The sequence below is a fragment of the Juglans regia genome, chromosome 1, assembly GCF_001411555.2.
Source record: "Juglans regia cultivar Chandler chromosome 1, Walnut 2.0, whole genome shotgun sequence".
NCBI lineage: Eukaryota > Viridiplantae > Streptophyta > Magnoliopsida > Fagales > Juglandaceae > Juglans > Juglans regia.
The window spans coordinates 40,334,996-40,358,877 of NC_049901.1; the positions used below are offsets into that span (position 1 = coordinate 40,334,996).

A 23,882-nucleotide genomic window follows, 5' to 3' on the forward strand; every position below is an offset into this window, starting at 1 on the left:
TGAAATGGGCCGAAAATAATTGAAATTGGAAAAAAAAAATCACATTTAGATGGGCTGAATGACCCATTTTAGGCATGTCCAGACCGACTGGACCGACCCTGGACCGAACTGGACCGAAATGGACCGGACCGGACCGGACCTATATGTGAGTCGGTCCGGTCCAGGGTGGAGAAAATGTAGACCGAATAGGTCCGGTCCGGTCCACATTATGGCCCAAGACCGGACCGGACCGGACCGATATCAGCCCTATATGAAATTGTTAAAATATAGATGCATGAAATAATATATGTACTGGATGCTATGAAATTGTATTTAGGCAAAAAATTAATAATAATAAAATAATAATATTTTATTATTATTTTGTCTCAAATATGCATAAGCTAATGTGGGAGTTTTGCTTGAATGACAAAGTGAATATGCAAAAGAGGTAATTTTGCATATGCATATGGATAGTCGTAGACCAATGCTAATGCTCTTAAGCCGCCATCGAAGTCCAGTCTTTAGGGACGTTTAAGGTCATATTTGAAAAGTGGGATAAGATGACAATAACATTTATCTCATTTTAAAATTTTTTATAATTGCTTTTTAAGAATATCACTCAAACAAAAAATGATTTTTAATTTTAAATATTCAATTTTTTCATCTAATCATTACTTAATCATGACAATTTTCTCAAACTTTCAAACAAAATACAAAAAATAATAAAAAAATTTTAAATTTTAATACAAAAATAATATTAAAAATTTTTATATTTAAACAATAATCTTTTAACTTTATAAAATCTTTATTCAATTTTTCTCTCATTTTTCCAAACCTAATCAAACTAGTTGACTCAAAATTATATTTTATTACCATTCACAAATAATTTCATTATTATATACAGAATTATCATCTCATCTTAAATACCCAAATTACATGCCTAAAACCATGCATGTCGCGACTCCTAATTTCCAACTTAAATATATATATATATATATATATAAAATAAAAGTGGCACGTACATAGGTTATAAAATATATATATATATATATATAGTAATTAAAGATCATATGAAAAAATAATTCATCAGAAATTGTTTTAATAACAAGTACAAAATAGCTAGTGGCAAAAAAATCTCAACAAGCATCGATCCAAACTAGCTATATATATATATATATATATATATATATAATATCATAAATAATTAAAAAAAAACTTATTTCTTGTCTTGATGCCAAGGAGAGATTATCATAAAAAGGATTTATTTAAACTGGTCTAGAGTTGGACTTTAATAAAGGGCACGTACTCTTTAGAAGATTCATTAACTAAAATATTCCCACGTTGCAGGCTAGGTGGGAGGAGAGCATGCATGCATGCATGGATGGAGTAGTAGTGGCCGTGAAGTTGATCATGGCGGCTGTGGTGCATCATATAGGCAATTGAAAGACATGACTAGGCGGCCATCATGATATATATATATATATATATAGCCCCGAAGAATATTGGACCAAATTAAGGAGAACAAAGAAGAGAAAAAAGCAATGGGAATGAATTAAGGATAAGGAATATTGGCCGGAATGAAGGATAGGGAAAAAGGTAAGACCGGAGAAAATTAACCATGTGGAGATCATCATGACGTGTTCTTTTTGGTTGTTAATTAGAATTCATGTACAGCGCTCAGCTGATTATAGGCTAGCTAGCACGATCGAGTTACTTTGAAGAATTTGTCAATAGATATAATTATAAGAGCAATGTTAGATACAGTTTCTAAATAGAGACTGCAATGTAAGTTTAGACAATTTTATCTTTAAAATTTTTAAAATTACAAAACTATCCCTCCTAAAATGATGATCTTTCTAATTTAATAAAGGACATGCACATACAGTCTCTAAATGAAGATTGCAAATATAATTTCTCTAATTATAATTTTCACATCTTTCTATCTTTCAGTACTATATATATATATAATAGTTAATTTGTATATAAAATAGAGCATGAAATTAATTATAAAATGTATTAGAAGTATTTTCCTTCTGTTTAGTTAGTTTAGTTGTGAACCAAGTTATATTAGTTCACTTAGTTTAGTTAGTTTTAAACTTATTTTTCCCGCCTCTTTTTTGGCTTGTACGAAAGAGCACATATGTACTCTGATTTGTTTTAATGCCAATTTACAGAACTTGCAAACCTCTTAGTTCAAAACTTATTATGGTATCAGAGCCATGGTATCAGAGAAATTCCAAATGTTTCGCACAAGCAGGTTAAGGGACAAAATTCCCCACCGGCATCTGTTTGTATGGTTATTATTTTGGTGTTGAAGAATCTTTCGGCAAATTTAATAAATGAGTTAAATGGGAAACAACCATGTGTATCGTGTAAATGGTCCACAACAGACAAATGATACTGAAACCCATTTCTTGAGATTAAAGGAGTAGGGCCCCATACGTCAGCCCAAACAAGCAAGTGGCCTTGTGGTCCGAATTGTACTAGGGTAAAACGGTAATTGATGTGATTTTGCTAAAGGGCAATCAAAACAACGAAAGACAAATAGTTGCCGTGCACAATGCGAGAGACCAGATCAATGGAGGGATGGCCCAAACACGTATGCCAGTGGCTGAGAGGGACTCTTTCGCCGACATGAGTGGATGGATTGGGGGAGGGTAATGGTGGTGGGGACTAGAAGAGTCCATCATGAAGGAACATGATTTTTTGTGAAATGGAGACAAGATTTTTTGTGATTGAAGGAACATGAAGCAAGTTAAAAATATTAAAGGAAGATGAGTGAGTTTTGAAGGAAGATTCACCAATGTTACTGATGGGCAGCCAAATGCCATTCTTGTTAATCAAAAATTTAAACTTAAAGATCTTGTTAATATGAATTCTTCTTCTTCGTCTAGTTCATCTGTTTCATCATCTTCTTCTTTTTCTTCTTCTTCTTTTCCTGCAGATTCTTCCGATCCGTATTACTTTCATCATGGTGATAGTCCAAGTACAACACTTGTTACTCAACCTCTTATAGGTGACAATTACAATACCTGGCATTGTTCCATGCTCATGGCATTGACTGCCAAGAATAAAGTCTGCTTTATCGATGGCTCTGTTCCATCTCCTTCAGAAACTTCTCCATTGTTTCAATCATAGACTCGATGCAATAATATGGTGCTTTCTTAGTTGCTTAATTCTCTTTCTAAAGAGATTGTTGCTAGTGTCATTTATGTCAATTCTGCCATTGAGATGTGGTCTGATCTTAAAGAGAGGTTTTTTCAAGGCAATGGTCCTCAGAGTTTCCAATTACAAAAGTCTATTGCATCTCTTACACAGTATGATCTTTTTGTTAGTTCATATTTTACTCAGATGAAAGGCCTTTGGGATGAATTGATGAATTATCGTCCTTTGCTTGTTTGTTCTTATGGTGGTTTACGTTCCTTGCAAGCTATGCATCAATAGGAGTATCTCGTGTTTTTTAATGAGATTAAATGATTCATATTCGCATTTTAGAGGTCAGATCCTTCTTATAGATCCTTTGCCTCCTATCAAAAAAGTTTTTTCTCTGGTCCTTCAAGAAGAAAGACAACGTGATATTGGATTTATTTTGGTTCCAAGCATACCTTCTGCTACGTTTTCTTCCTCTACTAAACCTGTTCATATGGCCAAACCTTCCACTCACAGACCTATTTGCTCACATTGTTCCATTCAAGGGCATACTGTGGAGAAATGTTTTAAGTTGCATGGATATTCTCTTGGATATCGATCAAAAGGCAAATCCTCCAATTCTACATCCAATTCTCTACCTCTTGTCCATTCTGCTAATCATATTGCATCCAATCATTCGATGCCTCTTACTCAAGAGCAATGTCAACAACTCTTGGCACTCCTCCATTCTAAATCCTTAGCTCCTTCACCACAAACAACAAATCTGGTTACATTTTCACTTAATCAACTTTCTAGTAAGTGTTCTGTCTCTCCTCCACATTCTGTTTTTTCTCTCAACAAAGCACATCTTACTTACCTACCTCATGATGAATGGATCATCGATACTTGTGCCACAGACCACATGGTTTATTCTATTTCTCTCTTCAAATCCTTTCAACATGTACATGACTCATTTGTTAAATTGCCAAATGGTATTTCTGTACCAGTTACACATGTTGGATCTGTCCATTTGCCTCCTCAGCTTGTTTTACACAATGTGCTGTGTATTCTTTCCTTTCCTTTCAATCTTCTTTCTATAAGTAAGCTTACTAAATCTTCTTGTTCTATAACATTTTTTCACGACAATTGCTTCATACAAGACCTCATCCATTGGAGAATGATTGAGAAGGGTAAAGCCAAAGAATGACTCTACTTGCTACAAAAACTACATCACCTGTGAATTGCTCAAAAGATTGATCTTCTAATTATGTTTCTATTTTTGCATTACAGTCTAGTCATCTTACTTTTGACATTTGGCATAAGAGATTGGGACATCTATCTCTTTCTAGAATGCAATTGTTGTCCCCGATTGTTTCTGATTTTTCTGTTAATAATTCCACCACTTGTGAGGTTTGTCCTCTTGCTAAGCACAAGAGGTTATCTTTTCCTTCACATAGTTAGCATAAATCTACTTGTTCTTTTGAGCTCATACATTGTGATATTTGGGGACATTTCAATCTCATTCCTTGGATGGTTTCAAATATTTTTTGACCAAAGTGGATGACTTTTCTCGCAGCACTTGAGTTTATTTGTTAAAATCCAAATCTGATGCTCGGGTCTTGTTACAACACTTTGTTGCCATGGTTGAAACTCAATTCAATTCAAAGATAAAATCCATTAGAACTGATAATGGTAGTGAATTTGCCATGCACAATTTCTTCTCTAGTAAAGATATAATTCACCAACTTTCTTGTGTAGCTACTCCTTAACAGAACTCAATGGTTGAAAGGAAGCACCAACACATTTTAAATGTTGCTCATGCTCTCCTTTTTCAATCCAAACTTCCTTTACATTTCTGGTCAGATTCCATTTTTACTGTTGTGTACTTAATCAATAGAATTCCTTCCCCTTTGTTGAACAATAAAAGTCCCTATGAATTACTTTTTAATAAACTTCCTTATTATGCTCATCTGAAAGTATTTGGGTCCCTTTGTTATGCTTCTACATTAGCTTACAATGGATCAAAATTTGATCATCGAGCTAGAAGATGCATATTTCTTGGTTATCCACTTGCTATTAAAGGTTACAAATTGTATGATCTTGATGGTCATACAGTTTTTATTTTCTGAGATGTTGTGTTCCATGAACACATTTTTCCTTTCCAATCTTTATCTCATAATATTAATTTTGTTCAGCCTCAACCCATTTCTGTTGTTCTTCCTCAACCCATTTCTAATCAGTCTCACTTCCATATTCCTTCATTTGACTCTTCCTTATCTTTAGACCAATCAACTTCTGCTCAAAATTCACATGTTCCTTCAAACCAACCTCCTTCTTCTATTTCACATGTTCCTCTTAGAAGATCTTCTCGAGCTCACAAGCCACCTGGATATTTACATGATTTTCATTGCCATATGGCATCTTCAAAGGCTTGCTCTTCTTCATCTTCCAATGAGGTTTCTAGTTCTGTTTCAGGTAATCTTTATCCTCTTTCTAGTTCTTTTTCATATTCACAATTGTCATCCAAACACAAGGCCTTTGTCATACCTCTTTCTACTATTTTTTAGCCTAAATTCTTCCATCAACCTGTTAAAATTCCTCATTGGAGAACTGCCATAGCTGAAGAAATCACAGCCTTAGAAACTAACAAAACATAGACTTTAACTACTCTTCCCCCTGGTAAGAGTACAATTGGTTGCAAATGGGTCTATAAAGTGAATGTTAGGTCTAATGGAACACTTGAGATGTATAAGGCTCAATTAGTTGTAAAGGGGTTTACACAACAAGAGGGTGTTGATTATTTTGATACATTCTGTCTAGTTGCTAAGATGGTGACAATTAAGTGTCTTCTTTCCATAGCAGCAATTAAGGGTTGGCTTCTTATTCAATTAGATGTCAACAATGCTTTTTTTCATGGAGAATTGTTGGAAGAAGTATATATAGTTTTACCTCTTGGTTTTGGTGATAAGAATGATAAAAGGGTATGTCGATTGAATAAGTCTTTATATGGATTGAAGCAAGCTTTCAGGCAGTGGTTTGCTAAGTTTTCCTCTACAATCATTTCTCTTGGTTTTATGCAATCCAAGACAGATTATTCCCTTTTTACAAACACTCAGGGCACTAGTTTCATGGCTTTATTAGTGTATGTCGATGACATACTTATTGCCAACAATGATGTGACTTTTGTTAATACTTTCAAAACTTTCCTTGATCAAAAGTTTAAACTTAAAGATCTTGGACCTTTGATGTATTTTTTGGGCCTCGAAGTAACAAGGAATACATCTGGAATCTCTTTGTCCCATAGAAAATATGCTTTAGAGATATTATCAAATATTGGTTTCCTTGGTTCTAAACCAGTTAAAACACATATGGAACAACATCTAAAGCTGTCCAGATATGATGGTGTTCTTCTTGAAGATCCCAAACCTTATAGAAGATTGGTTGGCAGGTTACTCGACCTCACCATTACCAGACCAGATCTTACTTTTGCAGTTCACACATTAAGTCAGTTTATGGATTCTCCTCAATTACCTCATCTACATGCTGCTCATAGAGTCCTTCAATACATCAAAGACTCACCTGATCAAGGCCTTTTTTTTCCTTCCAATTCAAACTTAAAACTCACTGGTTTTGCTGATTCTGATTGGGCAGGGTGTCAAGACACCAGAAGATCTATAACAAGCTTTTGCATATTCCTTGGCAGCTCTCTTATCTCTTGGAAATCAAAGAAACAATATGTGGTTTCAAGATCATCAGCTGAGGCTGAATATAGAGTTTTAGCTAATACAGTTTCTGAATTAGTTTGGCTTATCTCTTTGTTACAAGATTTACAAGTTAATCACTCAAGTGCAGCAACTTTGTATTGTGACAACAAGTCTGCCATCCAAATTGCAACTAACTCTGTCTTCCATGAACGTACAAAAATATATATAGAGATCGATTGCCATTTTGTTCGTGACAAGATTCAAGACAGTTCTATCAAACTTTTTTATGTTAACTCTCACATTCGGCTTGTTGATTGCTTCACTAAACCACTTGGTTTTCCATTGTTTTCTACCTTGCTCTCCAAGCTGGGCATTATTGACATTCATGCTCCAGCGCTGGTTGTCAAATTAGTTTAGAAGTATTTTCCTTCTATTTAGTTAGTTTAGTAATTGTCAAGTTTTATTAGTTCACTTAGTTAGTTTAGTTAGTTTTAAACTTATTTTTCCCACCTCTTTTTTGGCTTGTATAAAAGAGCACATATGTACTCTAATTTGTTTTAATGCAAATTTACAGAACTTGCAAATTAACCCCTTAGTTCAAAACTTATCAAAATGAGTCATTTCATTAGTTTCTTAACATGAAGATCATGGGGAGAGGAGGGTTGGAAGGAAGAGATCAGCTAAAGGGGAGGTGATTGGTTGTAGAGATCTAGGTAGGAAAATGAGCAGAGCTTCTTCTGGCCTTCTTCCTCCGGCAAAAGTTCTGTTCAGGGCGGGATGCAGAGAGCTAGCTGCATGCTTAATTTCAACTGAAAGCAGCTTAATTATTAGTTAATATTCAAATTAAAGTGCATGTACTAGATGCTTTACAATTTTGGTTGAAATTGGCAACTTACATATTAATTAGTCACTTTCCATGCTTTTAATTACAGCTAGGATATGTAAATGTGTGGGCAATGCCGGCGGGCATGCATGCAACTTTTTGTGATGAGAAATTTTATAATAATATAAATTAATTGACCATTATTATTATAAATAGTGATCAAGCATCTACCAATTATTAATTTATTATCAAATCCCATATCGGAAAGGGACCTGATCTCAAATTGTAATTGCCTACCCTGGTCCAAACCTGTATTAATAGGTCGGTTTCCAGACCATGGCTAGCTGAAAAATATCAACTCGTTAGAGCAACATATATATGGGAATATTCAAAATTCAAAAGCAACGTCTATTTTTTTTCTTTTTGGTTTTTCGATGTGAAGTGTCGACGTTAGGATGTGGATTCTCTAAGTATTATTGAAGAGAAAAAGCCCCCCTTTAAAAGTTAGTCACACATGGAGAATATATATATATATTATATATAAGGATTGTGGGGGTGCAATAATGACTAAGGTTTTTCATTTAGAATATTCATGATGTCTGGTAAGAAAAGAAAAAAGATGTATGGCGATTATGATTCCTCCTTATCGAATCGTCGGTCAAAACGCAAGCTAGCTAGCTAGCTGCATTATTTGCCAATTATATATCTCTTCTTTGCTGATTTGATCAATGTTATTGCCAAATCATGCATGAGCAAATCAGGTGTGGACCTCTCATGCATATATACGTCCACGCTCATGCATGCTGCAGAAGGCTAGCTTTAATTTCCAAGGGTTAGATCCTTTTGATAAAGTATATATATTCTCTTCTTGGTCCCTTGGATCGATACATCATGTCTCCATGGTTTGCAAATCATGCGCTAGCTAGCTGATCTAACATTCTTTTAATTTATCTGTACCCAAGTGCATGCAGGAGGTAGCTAGGGCGGGCTTCATTATGAAAATCACATCACTTTGATTTATAAGATTAATATAGTCCATGATCGGTTAAATGTGGCATGCATGCGCAGTGATCGATCATCTCTACTGATCTGAGAAAGTTCTGGAAAATGGGCGAACATAATTCATAAAAAATGATCCGATTCATGTAAAGTCCTTTCCTAAACCAAGCCCAACATTGGGATTAGAGACATCATGTTCATGTGGCTGAATATATAATATTGCTCCTAGTCATGATGGAATTGATAATCTTTCTCATGATAAAATACTTAATGAATTTAACATACATGGTAACTCGAGTTACCTAATCATATCTTGTGATCTTTAATTAGGTGCATGAAAACTTCGTAACTTTTTTTATTCATATTCGAGCTTTATTGCTGTGCAGATGCATCTGTATATAATAATTCTAGATAATTTATAGGACTCATGTATCTCTGGATAGACAATTAGGAATATGATCATTTTCAAAGAATATTATGAGTTGCTATATATATATATATATAATCAAAGAAATACATTAACTCCTGCGCGCATAGAAACTTGTTTGTCATGTTGCAATCCAGAGCTAGAGGTAAAGGGAATCTTAACTTCAATACTGTAGCACAACTTTTCAGAAAACTACCCAATCGATCGACCAGGTTGTCACGCCCATTCTGCCCTCATCATTCCCTGCGTCGGTCTGCCGCAAATCTTGTTCTTATAAAATTGCTTCTAACACATTCCCTTCTTTAAACTTTAAAAAATTGTAAAGGTTGATTTTCTAGAAGGAGCAGATCAGATATTTTTCTCTCAAATTCGATGGTGTAACAAGCTGGCCTGTGGCAGGCCGCCAGGCAGGAGGAACCTGAAGAGCATAAAATAATATAAAAGGTATGGTCATGTATGTGTGTGTGTGTGTGTATATACATATAATACGCGCACACTCAAATAATACATATGTCAAAGGCTTCCTGCATGCACATGGTTATAAAAGCTCTAGGCCGTCACGTCGCAATAGAATTCAGGCATGCATTATATACAAGGAAAGGTTGGCTAAAGGATATGAATATTCTTGGAATGGCATTTCAATTATTGCCAAAAAGAAAGCCGAGCAAGCTAGCTAGGAAGGCCAGAATATTTTTGGAGTTGCACTCACACGAATCTTATATTCGATCCCCCATGAAAACAATTTTCCCTCAGCCCCCCGGCCCTTACAACCAGTTGATTCACGTGGTTGTATTAATATATAGGTGTATATATTAATTATATGTAGTGTAACTAACCAAGTTGTCTTTGGTTTCTTGAAGGAATCTAGAAATTGACACAAGCGCTCGGACTTACGTACGAGGTCGATTCCAACACTTGATCTGGAAACGATCGAACTTGGGAAAAACCTTCTATATAGGCCCGGTCGACGCTTAATTAGTCATGTTGAATGTTGATCAATTGTTTGGACAAGATATTAATGCATGTTTTTAATTAATAGCCGACTTAGTTAATTTAGATTAGGTTTCGTTTGGTTACTAAAATCAATTAAGTTCAGTTTAATTTTAAACTGAGTCCAACATCCAAACACTCAACTCTAAAATTACTAAACTTATCCCAATTCAAAACCTTCTTACATATGGGATCCACAACTTTTTTCAACTTAAAACATCTTTATACGTGAGACCCATAACTTTTTTTAATTTTCAATAAAAAGTATTAAACTTATCTTAATATCTAAACACATCTTAAACTCAGTTTAGATGTGTTTCACATAATTCTCTTTATTACTCAACTTATTATTATTCATAAAAAATTTAATTTAACTGAGCTTAGTTCAATATTCAAACGCAGCCTAACTCCAACTAGGTTTAGAGTTTTAGGTTTTATATATATATATATATAAAACTTATTTTGGTACAGTACTTTGGACGAGGCTTTTGATATTGGATTACTCAAATTAGTTTGGGCTTTCTCTTTATTAATTTCCTCAAATCCTTGAATAGACCTCTTGCTTTTAAAAGTAAAAGCCGATTTTTTGTGTTGTTCGTCTTGCCCAAGGGCATGCTTGCATCGTGCATGATGCTTGCATTCGTGCATGCCCTTATCACACCCACACTGCTACATCATGATTCAAGCTGGTAGCTAGTACTGCACAAACAAAGGAGAAGAATAGATATATGCAAGTTGGATGAATATTACAAGCTGTATATATGCATCCATGTCGGCTGAGCGAGTGGAAAAAACCATCCATACACGATGATCATGTGATGATCAATAAGCGATGGGGATGGGGGCCACATTAATCCAAATATATAAGAGCTTCCCCTCATAACACCTAACTAGGGTGGATATATATGGAGAAGAGAATAATGTGTCCAAGTCTTTTTTTCCTGCAATAATGCACGAGGGAATCGTACGTGTAAAGATCAGGGGCGTGAGTGGGATTTTTGTTTGGAGATCAAATGCGCGCAGTGCATGCACTTAGCGCCCAGTTTCAAACTTTGCAAGCCCTTTCCCAGGAATAATTCTCGGGTGGCATGCATGCATAGGTAATAGTAGGTTTCAGTTTTTATCCCAAATCAGTAAAAAGTATTTCTACTTTTGGAACCTCACTTAAGGAAACCAATTCAATCTCCAGGGATTGGAAAAGGAACATTCAGGGTCCCCACGCATGAAGCCATAAAGCCCCTTGCCAGTGGTATAAATAGCCTCCCAACCCAATCACCCAAATCACCCATCTGTATTAATCACAAATATCCCTACTACTTCTAATTCCCAAACCAGAGGCTGCTTCTCTTCTAATTCCTCAACCCTTCATTTTTCCTTAAGGTGAGCTTCTTAATATTTCAGTTCTCTCTTATATATCCTTCTCAACTGCTGTCCTAGCTAGTGATCATCAACCCAGCTATGTGGCTATGTGAAGATCGATCATATATGATATAGATGGCCATGTGTTCCCTTTTTCTTTTATTCTTTGTTATGGCTAATTGGTGTTGATTAACATTGAGTTCAAGAATATATATAGGCTAATAAGTAGTATATATAATGCTACGTACCTTTGTTAATTACTAAAAGGCCGACATGCATGTTTGAGTTAAGATGCAGTTTCAAGTTAGCACTCCGGTCCTAGAGACAAGCTAGTAAGATGCAGGATGCAGTTTATAAGCCAATCTGATCATATACAAAACATTATTTGCGTACCTACTCCTGTACACATCCTTTTTGTACACATCTCTTGCCCATACCATTAATTACAATTTAAGTTTACAATTCATATAACAACCACATGTAATATCGTCAACGATGTATAAGAGAGTGGTGTATGCGCAAAGTTCAGGTACATGCGCATAGAAAGATTAATGCAAAATTACATTAGTATAAAGGCTATCTTTAATACAGGAAAAAAAAAAATCTGGTATATATTGCTTCTAATTATAATATATCCTAGCCTTATTGATCTGTGTTTTGTGAATACAGAAAAATCATCATGAGCTGGTCAGGAGGAGATTGGATGTGCGGTGCCTGCCAGCACACAAATTTCAAAAAGCGGGATGCATGCCAACGTTGTGGATACCCAAAATACGGAGGCCCAGATCCATCCACATATAACACGACAGAGGTGTTGGCTGGGGATTGGTTTTGCAATGCCATGAATTGTGGTTCTCACAACTATGCCAGCCGATCAAACTGCTATAGATGCGGTGCATATAAAACTCATGATTATGCTGCAGCTGGATATGGGTCCGCTGCCAGTCATGTCCCACCTGGTTGGAAAACTGGCGACTGGATTTGCTCTAGGTAACTTTACACATGCATTCACTTCCTCATGTCTTGCGTAACAGTCTACCAATTTAGAAACAAATCATGTCCTGGCCAAAAACTATACTATGATCATATATTGCAGAATAGTCAGCATTGTTGCAACATAAACTATACTATGATCATATATAGAACAATGTCCCGCAATTAACAAGATCATGATTCATTGATTCTTATAGTTTCGTTTCTAGTTTTCAGAATTTGGCGTACGTTAAGTTCATGAAATAACACCATAATTAACCATGATGGTATTTTCATTCTTTAACTCCCCTCACAGTTCTTCCTGATGATCTCCCTCACGCATCAAGAAATTGTATCGATCGCATATATATATATATATATATATATATATATATATATATATATTTATATTGTGTAATAGCATTATCATTTGTTTATGTGAGTGAACTTTGAATGGGACAGAATGGGATGTGGAGTGCACAATTATGCTAGCAGGACGGAATGCTACAAATGCAACACACCAAAGGATTTTGGTAAGATATATTCAGTCATTTTTGTCTTGTTTCCTTTTTCTTGGTACTGAATCATGAATGGCGCGCTTCACATCATGTTCTGCACAAATGCTAGCTAGCTAGTACATGATTTCATCTAGCTGTTTATTAATACAGGTACTCTCTTCTATTTTCAGGTGGTGCAGTTTAATCAGCAAGACTTTTGAAGGTTCTCGTGTGAAATCACTAATATCTCTCTTATCTGATCCCCGACCAAACACTTTTTTTTTTTCTCACTTTCCTTTCTGAAGATAATTAAGCTCTAGAGTGAACATTGTTAAAGGCTTTTAGATAAGCATAGCCATGTGTTCGCATTAGGAAGGGTTTGTAGCTTCATTAATGTTTGGACGTGCAAAGATGTTCTTACGTACATGAAGTTAATGAAATCCCTTCTTTTCTATTTAATATATGCAGGTACTATGTTTTTAATACCTAGCCTCTCTCTCTCTCTCTAATATGATGGTTGTGCATGTGGGGTACGTTTATAATTGGAGACTACTTCAGGCCGTGAGGTGTCATGACCAACAGAGAAATTCAAGTCCTGATCATGGACCAGTACTAGAGCTTTGGACCCAACCAATGTAAAAAATGGATCAAAAGATCTTAGAAGAATAAGAATAAAAACAAAGGATTCAACGAACCTCAGTCATGAGTTGTTCATTTCGAATGTCAGGCTTTCTTTAAGACCAATAATTTTATGATCCCTTTAAGCATCAAAATGGCGTCGACACAAATACTAATGCAGATAAGAACCAGATGCCCCCCCGCTTTAGAAGTATATATGATATATATATAGTCCAGATTGAGTCAATCAAATCGAACCTCCCCCAGCTAACTACTAATTCTGCTTTTCAATGTAATGCATGATCACTGAAGTTAACACGACCTCAAATTCACCGGCAGGCTAGCTAGGCCAGAATTATGCCATTCATTTCATGATAGCGATCGAGATGGATTGTAACGCAAATAAGTTCTAGTACTTCCATATATTCTACCCTTTGCTAATTTTAAAGAAAGTTCCAACTAAACTTTAGAACTTCAATTAGTATAATTTTCTTCTTGGTTTCTGATCTGATCATTGACTTAAATATGGAAACTTTGAGGATGCGCAGAATAATATTGGTCAAAAAGCAACTCCATTTATGTGATGATCTTAGTCTTGATCTTCCCTCAATATTCCAATATCCATCACTAATTAGCTTCCAATTAGAGATTCTAGCTAGCTACCTAGGCTGCATGCATGCATGCAGCTCTATGCAGATCATGCATGTTATAAAGCAATGACCCATGCAGTTTCAAATGCATGTAGACGTTCCCCAGCACACAGCTAGCATATATATAGGACAGGATCAGCAACGTGCAAATTACATTTGCCTAGTTAGGTGAAATAGTTATTTTAAAAAATAATATGTTTTTTATAAAAAAAAATTGATCAATCCATAATTTAATGCATAGGAGAAAAAAGATAAATTCTAGCAAATATTTTTAGATAATGATAGTTAAGTGGAATATAATAATTACATGTTTGCGTAGAATATAAAATAAAAACATTAGTTCAAAATATAACATTTCATCATTAGTTCAAAATACAAATCTAACAAAAACATTAATTCAAAATGTCGGTTGGCTGGTTTTTCTTATGTAATTCATCATTTTGTGTTGTATGGAATCAATTGAGATGACATTGAAGTTTTTATCACTATAAGAAACAGGGTCTTTTCCGGCGCTTAAATTCGCCTCAAATAACCCCAAAATCGCTGCAAATAAGTATTTACAGCTAAAACTGTTGCGCCGGACTTTCGTCGCAATTGTAGAGCCTTTTAAAAGATTAGCAAGCGAAATACAAAATTCGTCGCCAAAAATTTTTATTTACAACGATTTGTTTCGCTGCTAATATTACTAATTTCGCCGCAAATAACGTTGGGATTTCAGTCTTGTTTTGCTGCGAAAAAGTATTTGCAGCGTTTTCTATCGTCGTGAATACACAAAATATCGCCACAAATATCTTGATATTATTTGCAGCGTGTTCAAAAATCGTTGTGAATAATATTTTTTGCAGCGGTTAAAATCGCCGCAAATAAGATTGTCTCTTTTGCAGCGAGTAATTGTTGCTGCAAAGACTATAAAAAATATTTGCGGCGACCTTTACTCGTCGGAAATAATGTTCCAGAAAATTTTAAAAAAAATGCACGCCAACAGAAGCCACACAGGACTTTATCTCCCATGGTGAAACCTGGTCTGGTCTGGGAATAGATGCAGGTTCTCCACTAGCTAAGCAGTCATTAGATTCTCACCTTTCCATAGTTACGTTTACTTGTTGCAACTAAAGGGAGTTCTTGGCCCCTTATGTAGAAATACAAAGACAATATGAACAATAATTGAAATCTCGAAATGTTTCATTTATAGGAAACTACAATATAACCATAAAACTGGACTATTCAAGGGAAACTTAATGCTAAATCAGGGCAATAGATTGAACACATCACAACATGCAAAGTATGGATGCACGTAGCAAACACAAAATGAACAAACCCCACATAAAAGATACCATTAATTATCATATATATATATATATGTATATATATTTGGGAGCAATATTTTTACTGGGTTATTCAATATCTTTGAGTACCTTTTGTAGTAAACCAGGAGCAACAAATCCCAACCAGGTTCTCTCATTTTTAATTCTTTTGGTTCCAACAAGGTTTAGATTTCACAAGGAGAAAAGTGGTCACAATTAAATTTAACCAGGATTTTAACAGCAAGCTGGATAAGTTCAACCATCTACCTAGAAATTGTCTCTTAAAAATTTATAGATCGGATCATCGGAGAAAAACTGCATACCAATAGGATTGAGATAACCAACAAGTAAAGCATATTATATTGTCCACACGTGAAAACTCAAGCGACAATTTATCTAAAAGAAAAGTACAAATTTTATCTATGTTTGTGCCGTGACTTACAGGAATTACATCTGAGGGTATATAATTAGTCCAAAAAGTACTCAGAAAATGATTGCTTAAAATAAATGATAATTGAAATGGCTAGATGGGGGAAGGGGGCAATTTGAAAAAAGGCCAATCAGAGATTTTATCAGGATTGTTGTAGAACATTATTTTAGCAGCAACAAGGATGATGCAAATAATATATAAGAAATGCAAAACTAGCTCTAAACACTAAAATTGGTTATAACATTTAAAATACAGGACAGATACTAAAGTTCTACTTTCTTATAACATTCAAGGGCTAGTATGTTGGTTAAGATTTCCAAGTATGGAATGAACATCCAAATCTTAATAAATAGCATTGCAAACATCATGTCCAATGCAACATGCATTCAAGGGATAATCGCAAATGATAGAAAGCTGAATCTCATTAATCTCAAATCTCCGCTTGGATGAGGATAGAAAATTCCCAACTTAACCTTAACCAGCCAATCAGAACAATTAGACATAGTCCAGTTGGAGTCTAAACTTTTCTGCACTATTACTCAAAATTCTGAAGTGTATCTACGGATTCAGGCCAGAATGAGTCCAAACGAATTTTTTTCTATTCAAGAGTTTCATATGTATAAACTTTTTACACCACTTGCAGTCTGTTTGCAATAACTATCCATCCTTTTGGTACATTACAATTATAATGCCTAAATTTAAACATGTTTCAACATATATGTCATAATATTAGAAAGAAAATGACATCACACATCAATCTATTGCACTCTTACTAGCGTTAAAGTCCTGTTGTTAACTTTTGATATCATACATCAAAATGATCACAACACACTAGTGTTATAGGATCCTGTTGTAACTTTGAACCTAAGTCACTCTTACTATCAATTAAATTGAAAATATGTATTCAGGGATTTATAAAATTGAAAAAAGAAATTACAGAATCTGTCCCTAAGCAGATTCAAGTGATAAACAATGTAAAGGGAAACTGTAGCACCAACGTTGGATGCTTCATAGCAGCATAAAAATTGCAAACTATAAACAGCACAGTACTACAATCCGTACAGAAACTCAATACCAAAAGAAAAAAGAACAACAGCAACAATAGATGCTGCTATGACAAAATTACGAAATATGACAAAATAAGATGCATTTCTAAAATGTTTAAAAAGTAGCATACCGAGATCATTCTGCTGGTGGGAAAAATAAGTTTTCTATCATTTAGGTTGCACTGTCCATGTTCTATCAAACAAGGAGGAAAACTCATAACATTCCTGAGCAATAAATGTGAAACCCAAACTTACAAATAGAGGTAACCTAATTTCAACTCAGAATAACAACAGTAATAATGACTAACTCTTATAATTGACCTGTTTCTCAAGCTCCCTAGCTCTAGCCTCTGCCTCCTCACGTCTTTCTTCAGCGCGTCTAAGCTGTACAACATTCTTGGACATCAAAGTCATACATCACAAGTAACAATGCATAAAAATAAGTTTATTTTGAGTTTGGACTGCACACCTTATCAATTATGACATCATTTTCTTCTTGCAGCATGTCAAGTTGCAATTTAGATACAGTTTGCTATAATTATATTTCAAATTCTAAAAAATGCTAGCTCATAAAAAAATGCTATGCTAAAAGTTGGTGCAAACCCTATATGGCTTCTTTTTAATAAATTTCAAGGGCTATTAGTGACTGTTGTGAAAGCATAATTGATGGATGTGAATACCTGCATAAGTTGAGCTGACCAATATCTGGTGTATACCTGCATTATAAGACCGATACATGAGATCCAAGCAACAAAGTGCACAATATCAATTGTGCATAAACACCCCAGCCCCCCGCCGATCTCTTATAATAAGAAAATCTCTAAAATCTCTCCATTCATTCAAGTTAGCTAGCCCAAAAATACTACACAATACATATTCATTCAAGTTCCATTCACCTTTTCATATTCTATATTACATAACAAAATTCAAGACCTTCCATTGAACAAACATAAATGTATAACTTCAAACTAATTTTAATCACTAAACATCACATATATACAAAAAAAACAATGGACTACCAAACTCTGTCCAAACACACAAATATGTACAGAGTTTATATGATTGATTTAACCATATATTTGGCATTTTTGTGTGGTAATAGTAAGAACTTCCCACTAATGTCTTCCATTCACGAACTTAATCAACTTGCAATTTGTCTTGAGTAGACTAATCATTATACAAGGAAGACCATATCAAAGAAAAAAAAATTGTAAAACAGAATATTAATTGAGTATACCGTCTACTGGGAAATGGCAAGCCAAATCTGTTAATGAGGAAGTTGAGAGGGGTGGTCGTGGTGGTTGCTTGGCGTGGAGTGGTGGCTCGGGAGGAGCACGGTGGCGCTGGGGAGAGCTGGTGACCGTGGGTTGCAAACAGAGTTGGGGAGAGAGGGAGGGCCTCAGGTTGTAGCGCTGGGCGTGAAGGAGAAGGGGGCTCCGACAGAGAATTGGCGATGGCGTCGACATGTAGGTGGTGGCGAAATGCGCCCCTAGTGGCGGTGATATAGAAAAATCCGAAAGAGAGAGAGGTGAGGCCAGATTCGGGGAGGAAAGAGATTGGCGGGGGGCTGGGGGAGAAGGAGGGGGTGGCCGTCGAGGTGAGGTGGTGGTGGCATGGTGGCGCTGGCGACGGACTGTGCTTACCGGCGTGGGTTGTGCTCGCAAAGGAAAACCGTGGGAGAGAGAAGGGGAGGGAGGGGGGAAGGGCTGGAGGGAAATGAATGGAGAACGAGCAGGTATTTTAATTTAACTAGCTTTTGTGGCGTCTTAATCTCACCGCAAATACCAAAATCCTTGCCTTAAATAAGTAGTATTTCTAGTTATTTTTTGCAGCTATTTTAAAATCGCTGGAAATAATCTATTTTGACAATTTTTAAACATAAAAAATCGCTATAAATGACCACTTTCACAATCGCAACGATTAACTAACTGTCGCAAAAAAATAGTTACTTTTCCGGCAAATTTTTCGTCGCAAAAAGTCACAAGTCACTGTAAAAGACCAATTTAGTATTTGTGACGAATTTGTCTGTCGTAAAAAGTGAAAAATCGCCGCAAAGGGCCATTTTCTAACTTGATGTAAAAAAACTGCAACGATGTAAAAAATTGCTGTAATAAAGGCTTTTTGCAGCGATTTTATTTCCAACAGACAAAAAATTGCCTCAAAAAGCCTTATTTCTTGTAGTGTATATGCTGACGTTAGTTGAATCAATTAGGGTCTGTAGCAAGTTGAATCATTATTTTTTTTGCGAAGCTTGTGCTGCAACATTCTCTAATAGTTTTGCATGATTAATAAAAAGGTAAAGAATAATATATATGTAGAAAATTCAAGTATTGTAAACTAATACAAATCTTACAATGGAATGTCTGTAGTTAGATTATTATGTATGTTGAAGATAAAAATAACTTATGTTAATGACAAACTAATTAAGAACAGGGCAATGAAATAGACTTTTTTTTTTTTACACTCCAAGAAAATATGATATTCATATTCTTACTTTTGAGAATAAGAGTTATTTTCTATGCTACTTATTTTAATGCTGCAATATAAAAATCAATTAAAATGATTTTTCTTATTATTTGCTTTTAATAGATTTTTTGTTTTTGTAATATAAACCTCCATCAACTTATGAATAATGTAGTAAATATTTCAAATTATAAAATAGTGCACTTTTTTTTTTTTTATTTCAAACAATAAAGTAGTGCAAAATAGAAAAAAAATACATCACCAGTATAATTCATGAAGTCGATTGCTGACCCAATGCATCTTGTACAATTTCACCAAACATGATAGCAGGTAGTCTTCTTGTATCATCGTCAACTTCAACGCATGCTTGACAACTATAAATAATGAAAATATCATTTTATGTTAGAATTGATAAAACTATATGTTAAATTTGTCACATAAATTATTGAAAAAAGCTAAAGGTTGGCGATTTCGTGCACCGCTTGGAGATGATATCCAAGTGGCTGCTAGGAGGTAAAATAAAACGGTTCGCATGGAGTGGGATAAACAAAAGAATAAGCAGCTAAATGAAACGGTGCACACCGAAGGATTAAACGGAATGGACACCCAGACAGTGTGTACTGAAGTGCTTTCCTCTACATTTCACTGTGCAAAATCGAACTAAGAACGTCACTCTTCACAACTCCTCCTCTGGACTCCCAGATGTGCGAAACCTAGCATACCGAAGTGCTTTCCTCTTCTCTTCGTTGTGCGAAGTTGAACTAAACCATTTTCTTGAATATCCTTGAAATCGAGAGGAGGTAGCATAACATGGTTTTCGTTGTGGTGCGCTTGTGCATGCATGTACCAAATCAGTGCATGGTTTGGGTGGATCGTGGGAGTGCTATCCATTACATTCATGAATTGCGGCTAAGAAACCAAAGCTCTCACTGACTGTTCTAATATCTTAACGAGATCTTAGTGAAAACGTATGAGGTTTGTTTTGCTTGCCTTGTATGTCTTTTGCTTGTTGGATTGATATTTGCCTTTTGTATCTTGGGATTAAAACGTTTCCTGCCGGGAAGCTGGACCCATGGGCCATCGTCTTTCCTCTGTTTTTTACTTGGAAAAAGCTAAAGGTAAGCGATTTCATCTGACCAGTGGGGGAAAGGGTGCACAACAAGCAGTTGAGCGGTGGGGGAAAGCTGAAGCTCTTCGTTTGACAGTGTCATTTTTCTTCGTGAGCGGTGCACAACCTAGAAGTTCTCTTCCTCAGAATCCTTTCAGCTTTTTTTGTTTTTTTTTTTGTTTTTCCTTTTTAATTTCCCCGCCATGTCCGCAGGGGTGCACAAGGTGTCCATGAAATAGACTCCCTGTAGCATAACTGTAAATTATTATAAGTAAAAATTTGAAGAATAGATACCGTAGTTGAGAAATGCTCTGGTGTTTGCAATAGTAATAAAGGAAGTTTTCATTGTGTTCATAATCAATTCCTTTGTTACAACCAATGCATGATATGTTAAAAAATATCTGGTGCAAGTTAACCACAATTATCTTCATCTTTATCCAAAATTTTTCTTTTCGCCTTATATCATAAACAATTTTTTAGACAAAGAGGTTGCATACATCCTGATGTCACAAAATATTTTGATTTACCTGTAACAAGTTGCATGCAGTATGTTTCTGTCATTACAGCAAAGAAATTTCAATTTGGTATCAACATCATCAGTTTTTCATTAATAGCCCTTTATTGCTACTAACATTACATGGTAACTAATATATAAATAAAAGAATAGAAATACATTTCTTAATCCCATAATTTCGTCACTTTTATACATTTTTTTTTTTTTAAAAAGTAGTATACAGAATTGTCTATTAAAAGTACCCTTCAATTTTTGGTATAATTTGATCTCATTGTATATAAACTTTTTTCAGAAAACAAACACGCACAATGTAATGCCCCGTACCTGAAAGGGTCGGAGAATTACTACCTGTCACTTACAAACCTGTCACTCCAAGCACCTAAGACTCCAAAGACTTCATAAATAACACACAATCTCATATTTCCAAATAACCATAATACAAACTCCATAAATCATCATTACAAAATAGCATAAACTAAAGGGGGTCCACAAATTTCCAATAATCTCAACTAAATAAAATGACACATCTTTAATTCTCAATAGGTCCAACCAACTCAAAGTACTTCAAACACTCAAGTTATACCTTTCTATTAACAATGAGACTTTACCTTCTATCTATATCTAGTCAATCTCCAATTTCTAATCCAGACCCCCAGTTGGGGAATCAATGTCATCTGAAAATATATGAAGATAAGTGGTGAGTTATCCATAACTCAGTAAGCAGAGAACATATACTAGTATGTAAACATGAGCCATTTTTAGAAAGAATGGTATGCAGAAATAAACATTTCATTTTCGTATGTACATCTCGAAACATGTTATCAGAAAGATCAGAGCGACTTTTCAATCTTTTAATATTAATAAACCATTTTCATATTCAAAACCGCTTTGATGTAACATAACTGAACATCATCATCTTATCATATCATATCATATCATATACTATATTTAACCCACGTGGTAGAGTTGTGCTATCCCCGGTGGCCAAACCAAGCAGTATCATATGATGAACTTCCCATTTTTCAATCTCGGAGTCCTGAGTGTGCACACAGGAAAGAACACGTAAAAGACCACTTTGTTTCCAAAGTGGGTGCACTCATATCATATCATATCATGTTGGTACCAACCATATCACGTGAACCAGTATCATCATATCATAACCATATTCAGAATCAGATTCAGAACAGATAAATATGCCAAAAGTTTATCATATCCATATCATATCAAAATACGTGCGAAACATATTCATATCATTTCCATTTGATCAAAAACACATCCAAATCATTTCATATCACATGTATAAAAAATCTCAATGATATCATATTCTCTCTTTTGCATATTTCATAAACATGTCAAATATTGCTCATGTCTACACAATTCATGTCAAAAGTATTTCTTTTCTCTTTCATACGTATCTCATGAGTGAATGCAAAACATATGCTGAGATTATTTTTCACATTTCCTTTTTAAAAATAACACGCAAATTTTTACAAACCAACCTCAGTTCATTTATTTTTATGCAAATCTAGCATAGGAACCCCGTTTACCTGGACTTCTTAGCTTTTTGAAAATTTCCTCAATAATGCCGAACAAAATTAATCGTCACCTATAAGATAATCACGTAAATTTTCATAAATTTCCAATCAATCTTGTATTTTAATATTCACGCCTAAAACTTCTAAAAGTCCATTTTTAAATTCCTCAAATCCAAAATTCTCATTATTCCTAAAATACCCACATCCACTTTCTAAACTTATCAATATCCAACATAATAACTCCGACCAAAATATATTAAATTCTAACTTATTTACGATTGAGATCTTACCATGATTTATAAAATTAAATAACATAACTATATCAAAATTATTATAAATAGATAATCATACTTTTTGTTTAAATAAAGGAAAAATATTCTTTTAAAATGATTCAAAAATAAGATTTTGCACTAACGGATCATTCCGAAAATTTATCAGCACTTAATAAATATTTCGATAAAAAATATCAGTCTCTAAAAAAATACCAACTCAACAAAAATAGACCCACATGTGCTAACTCCCAAATAAATGAATAAATCACATGCAGCCCCCATTGCACACGCAAAATACAAAGTCAGTTGATGTATTTAGACAGAAAGAGGGAAAAATGTAATAACACCCTTCATCTACTTGGTGACTCGTGACCCAACATTTCCCTTTTAAGTAACTACAAACAACAACAAAAAAAATAAAATAAAAGCCAGCAGAGGCCAAAAACATGAGTGATGGCAGGGACTAACCCACGGAAAGAAAAATCGAGGCATTGGCACCGTGGGAGCGCGACGAATGCTGGGGCTGAGGTGGTAGGTCTGTTAAAACTCCTAGGAAAGTGGCGTCGGGACAAGCTTCAACATTGACCTTGGAAGGCAAGGACAACACCTCGGCAAGCCTATATGCATGCCTTGGCCCGTGCCGTGTCATGCCCGGGGTGCTCAGCATGCATGCATGCCTTAGCTCGCGCGCTGACACTCACGGGGCGCCCAGCATGCGGGCCAGCGAGGTTAAGGGGCGCATGCCCCTGTGCACACCCTTGCGCTCGCGGCCCTTGTGCACGCCCCTGCACGCGCGGCCCATGCCCACGCCCACGCCCATGCGCTCGCGGCCCTTGCGCATGCCCATGAGCGCGCGGCTCTTGCACCCGCCTATGTGCACATCTATGCACGCGCCAGCCTACGCACGCCTGTTAGGGACCCCGGTCTTGTCCCTAACACTAAGGGTCCACGGCTAGTCTTGGTGATGATGGTGACCGAGTGTTCGTGCCACTTGCTTGACTTTTCCACAAAAGGATGGTGTTTGAGTGATGGGATGATGGTGCATTTGGGTAGGCTAAGTGTT

General features: G+C 35.5%; 2 protein-coding genes across 2 annotated transcripts; both read left to right on the top strand.

Annotated features, from left to right (window-relative positions):
* The first annotated feature begins 5,936 nt into the window (after positions 1-5,936).
* On the top strand, positions 5,937-7,229 carry LOC109006209 (uncharacterized mitochondrial protein AtMg00810-like). The gene has a single exon (XM_018985419.1). It carries the CDS (start codon positions 5,937-5,939, stop codon positions 7,227-7,229), a length of 1,293 nt encoding a protein of 430 aa, XP_018840964.1.
* Positions 7,230-11,340: 4,111 nt separating this feature from the next.
* LOC109006225 (uncharacterized RNA-binding protein C17H9.04c) lies at positions 11,341-13,364 on the top strand. The gene is made up of 4 exons (XM_018985433.2): positions 11,341-11,431; positions 12,080-12,400; positions 12,845-12,915; positions 13,071-13,364. The coding sequence occupies exons 2-4, from the start codon at positions 12,090-12,092 to the stop codon at positions 13,082-13,084; spliced, it is 396 nt and encodes a 131-aa protein (XP_018840978.1). The 5' UTR covers positions 11,341-11,431; positions 12,080-12,089; the 3' UTR covers positions 13,085-13,364.
* Positions 13,365-23,882: the final 10,518 nt, after the last annotated feature.

Excerpts from the sequence above, each read along its gene's own strand:
- LOC109006209 (XM_018985419.1), top strand. The coding sequence starts at position 5,937 with ATGGTGACAATTAAGTGTCTTCTTTCCATAGCAGCAATTAAGGGTTGG.
- LOC109006225 (XM_018985433.2), top strand. The coding sequence starts at position 12,090 with ATGAGCTGGTCAGGAGGAGATTGGATGTGCGGTGCCTGCCAGCACACA. Across the intron at positions 12,401-12,844 it reads GGCGACTGGATTTGCTCTAG|AATGGGATGTGGAGTGCACA; the intron begins GTAACTTTACAC and ends TGAATGGGACAG.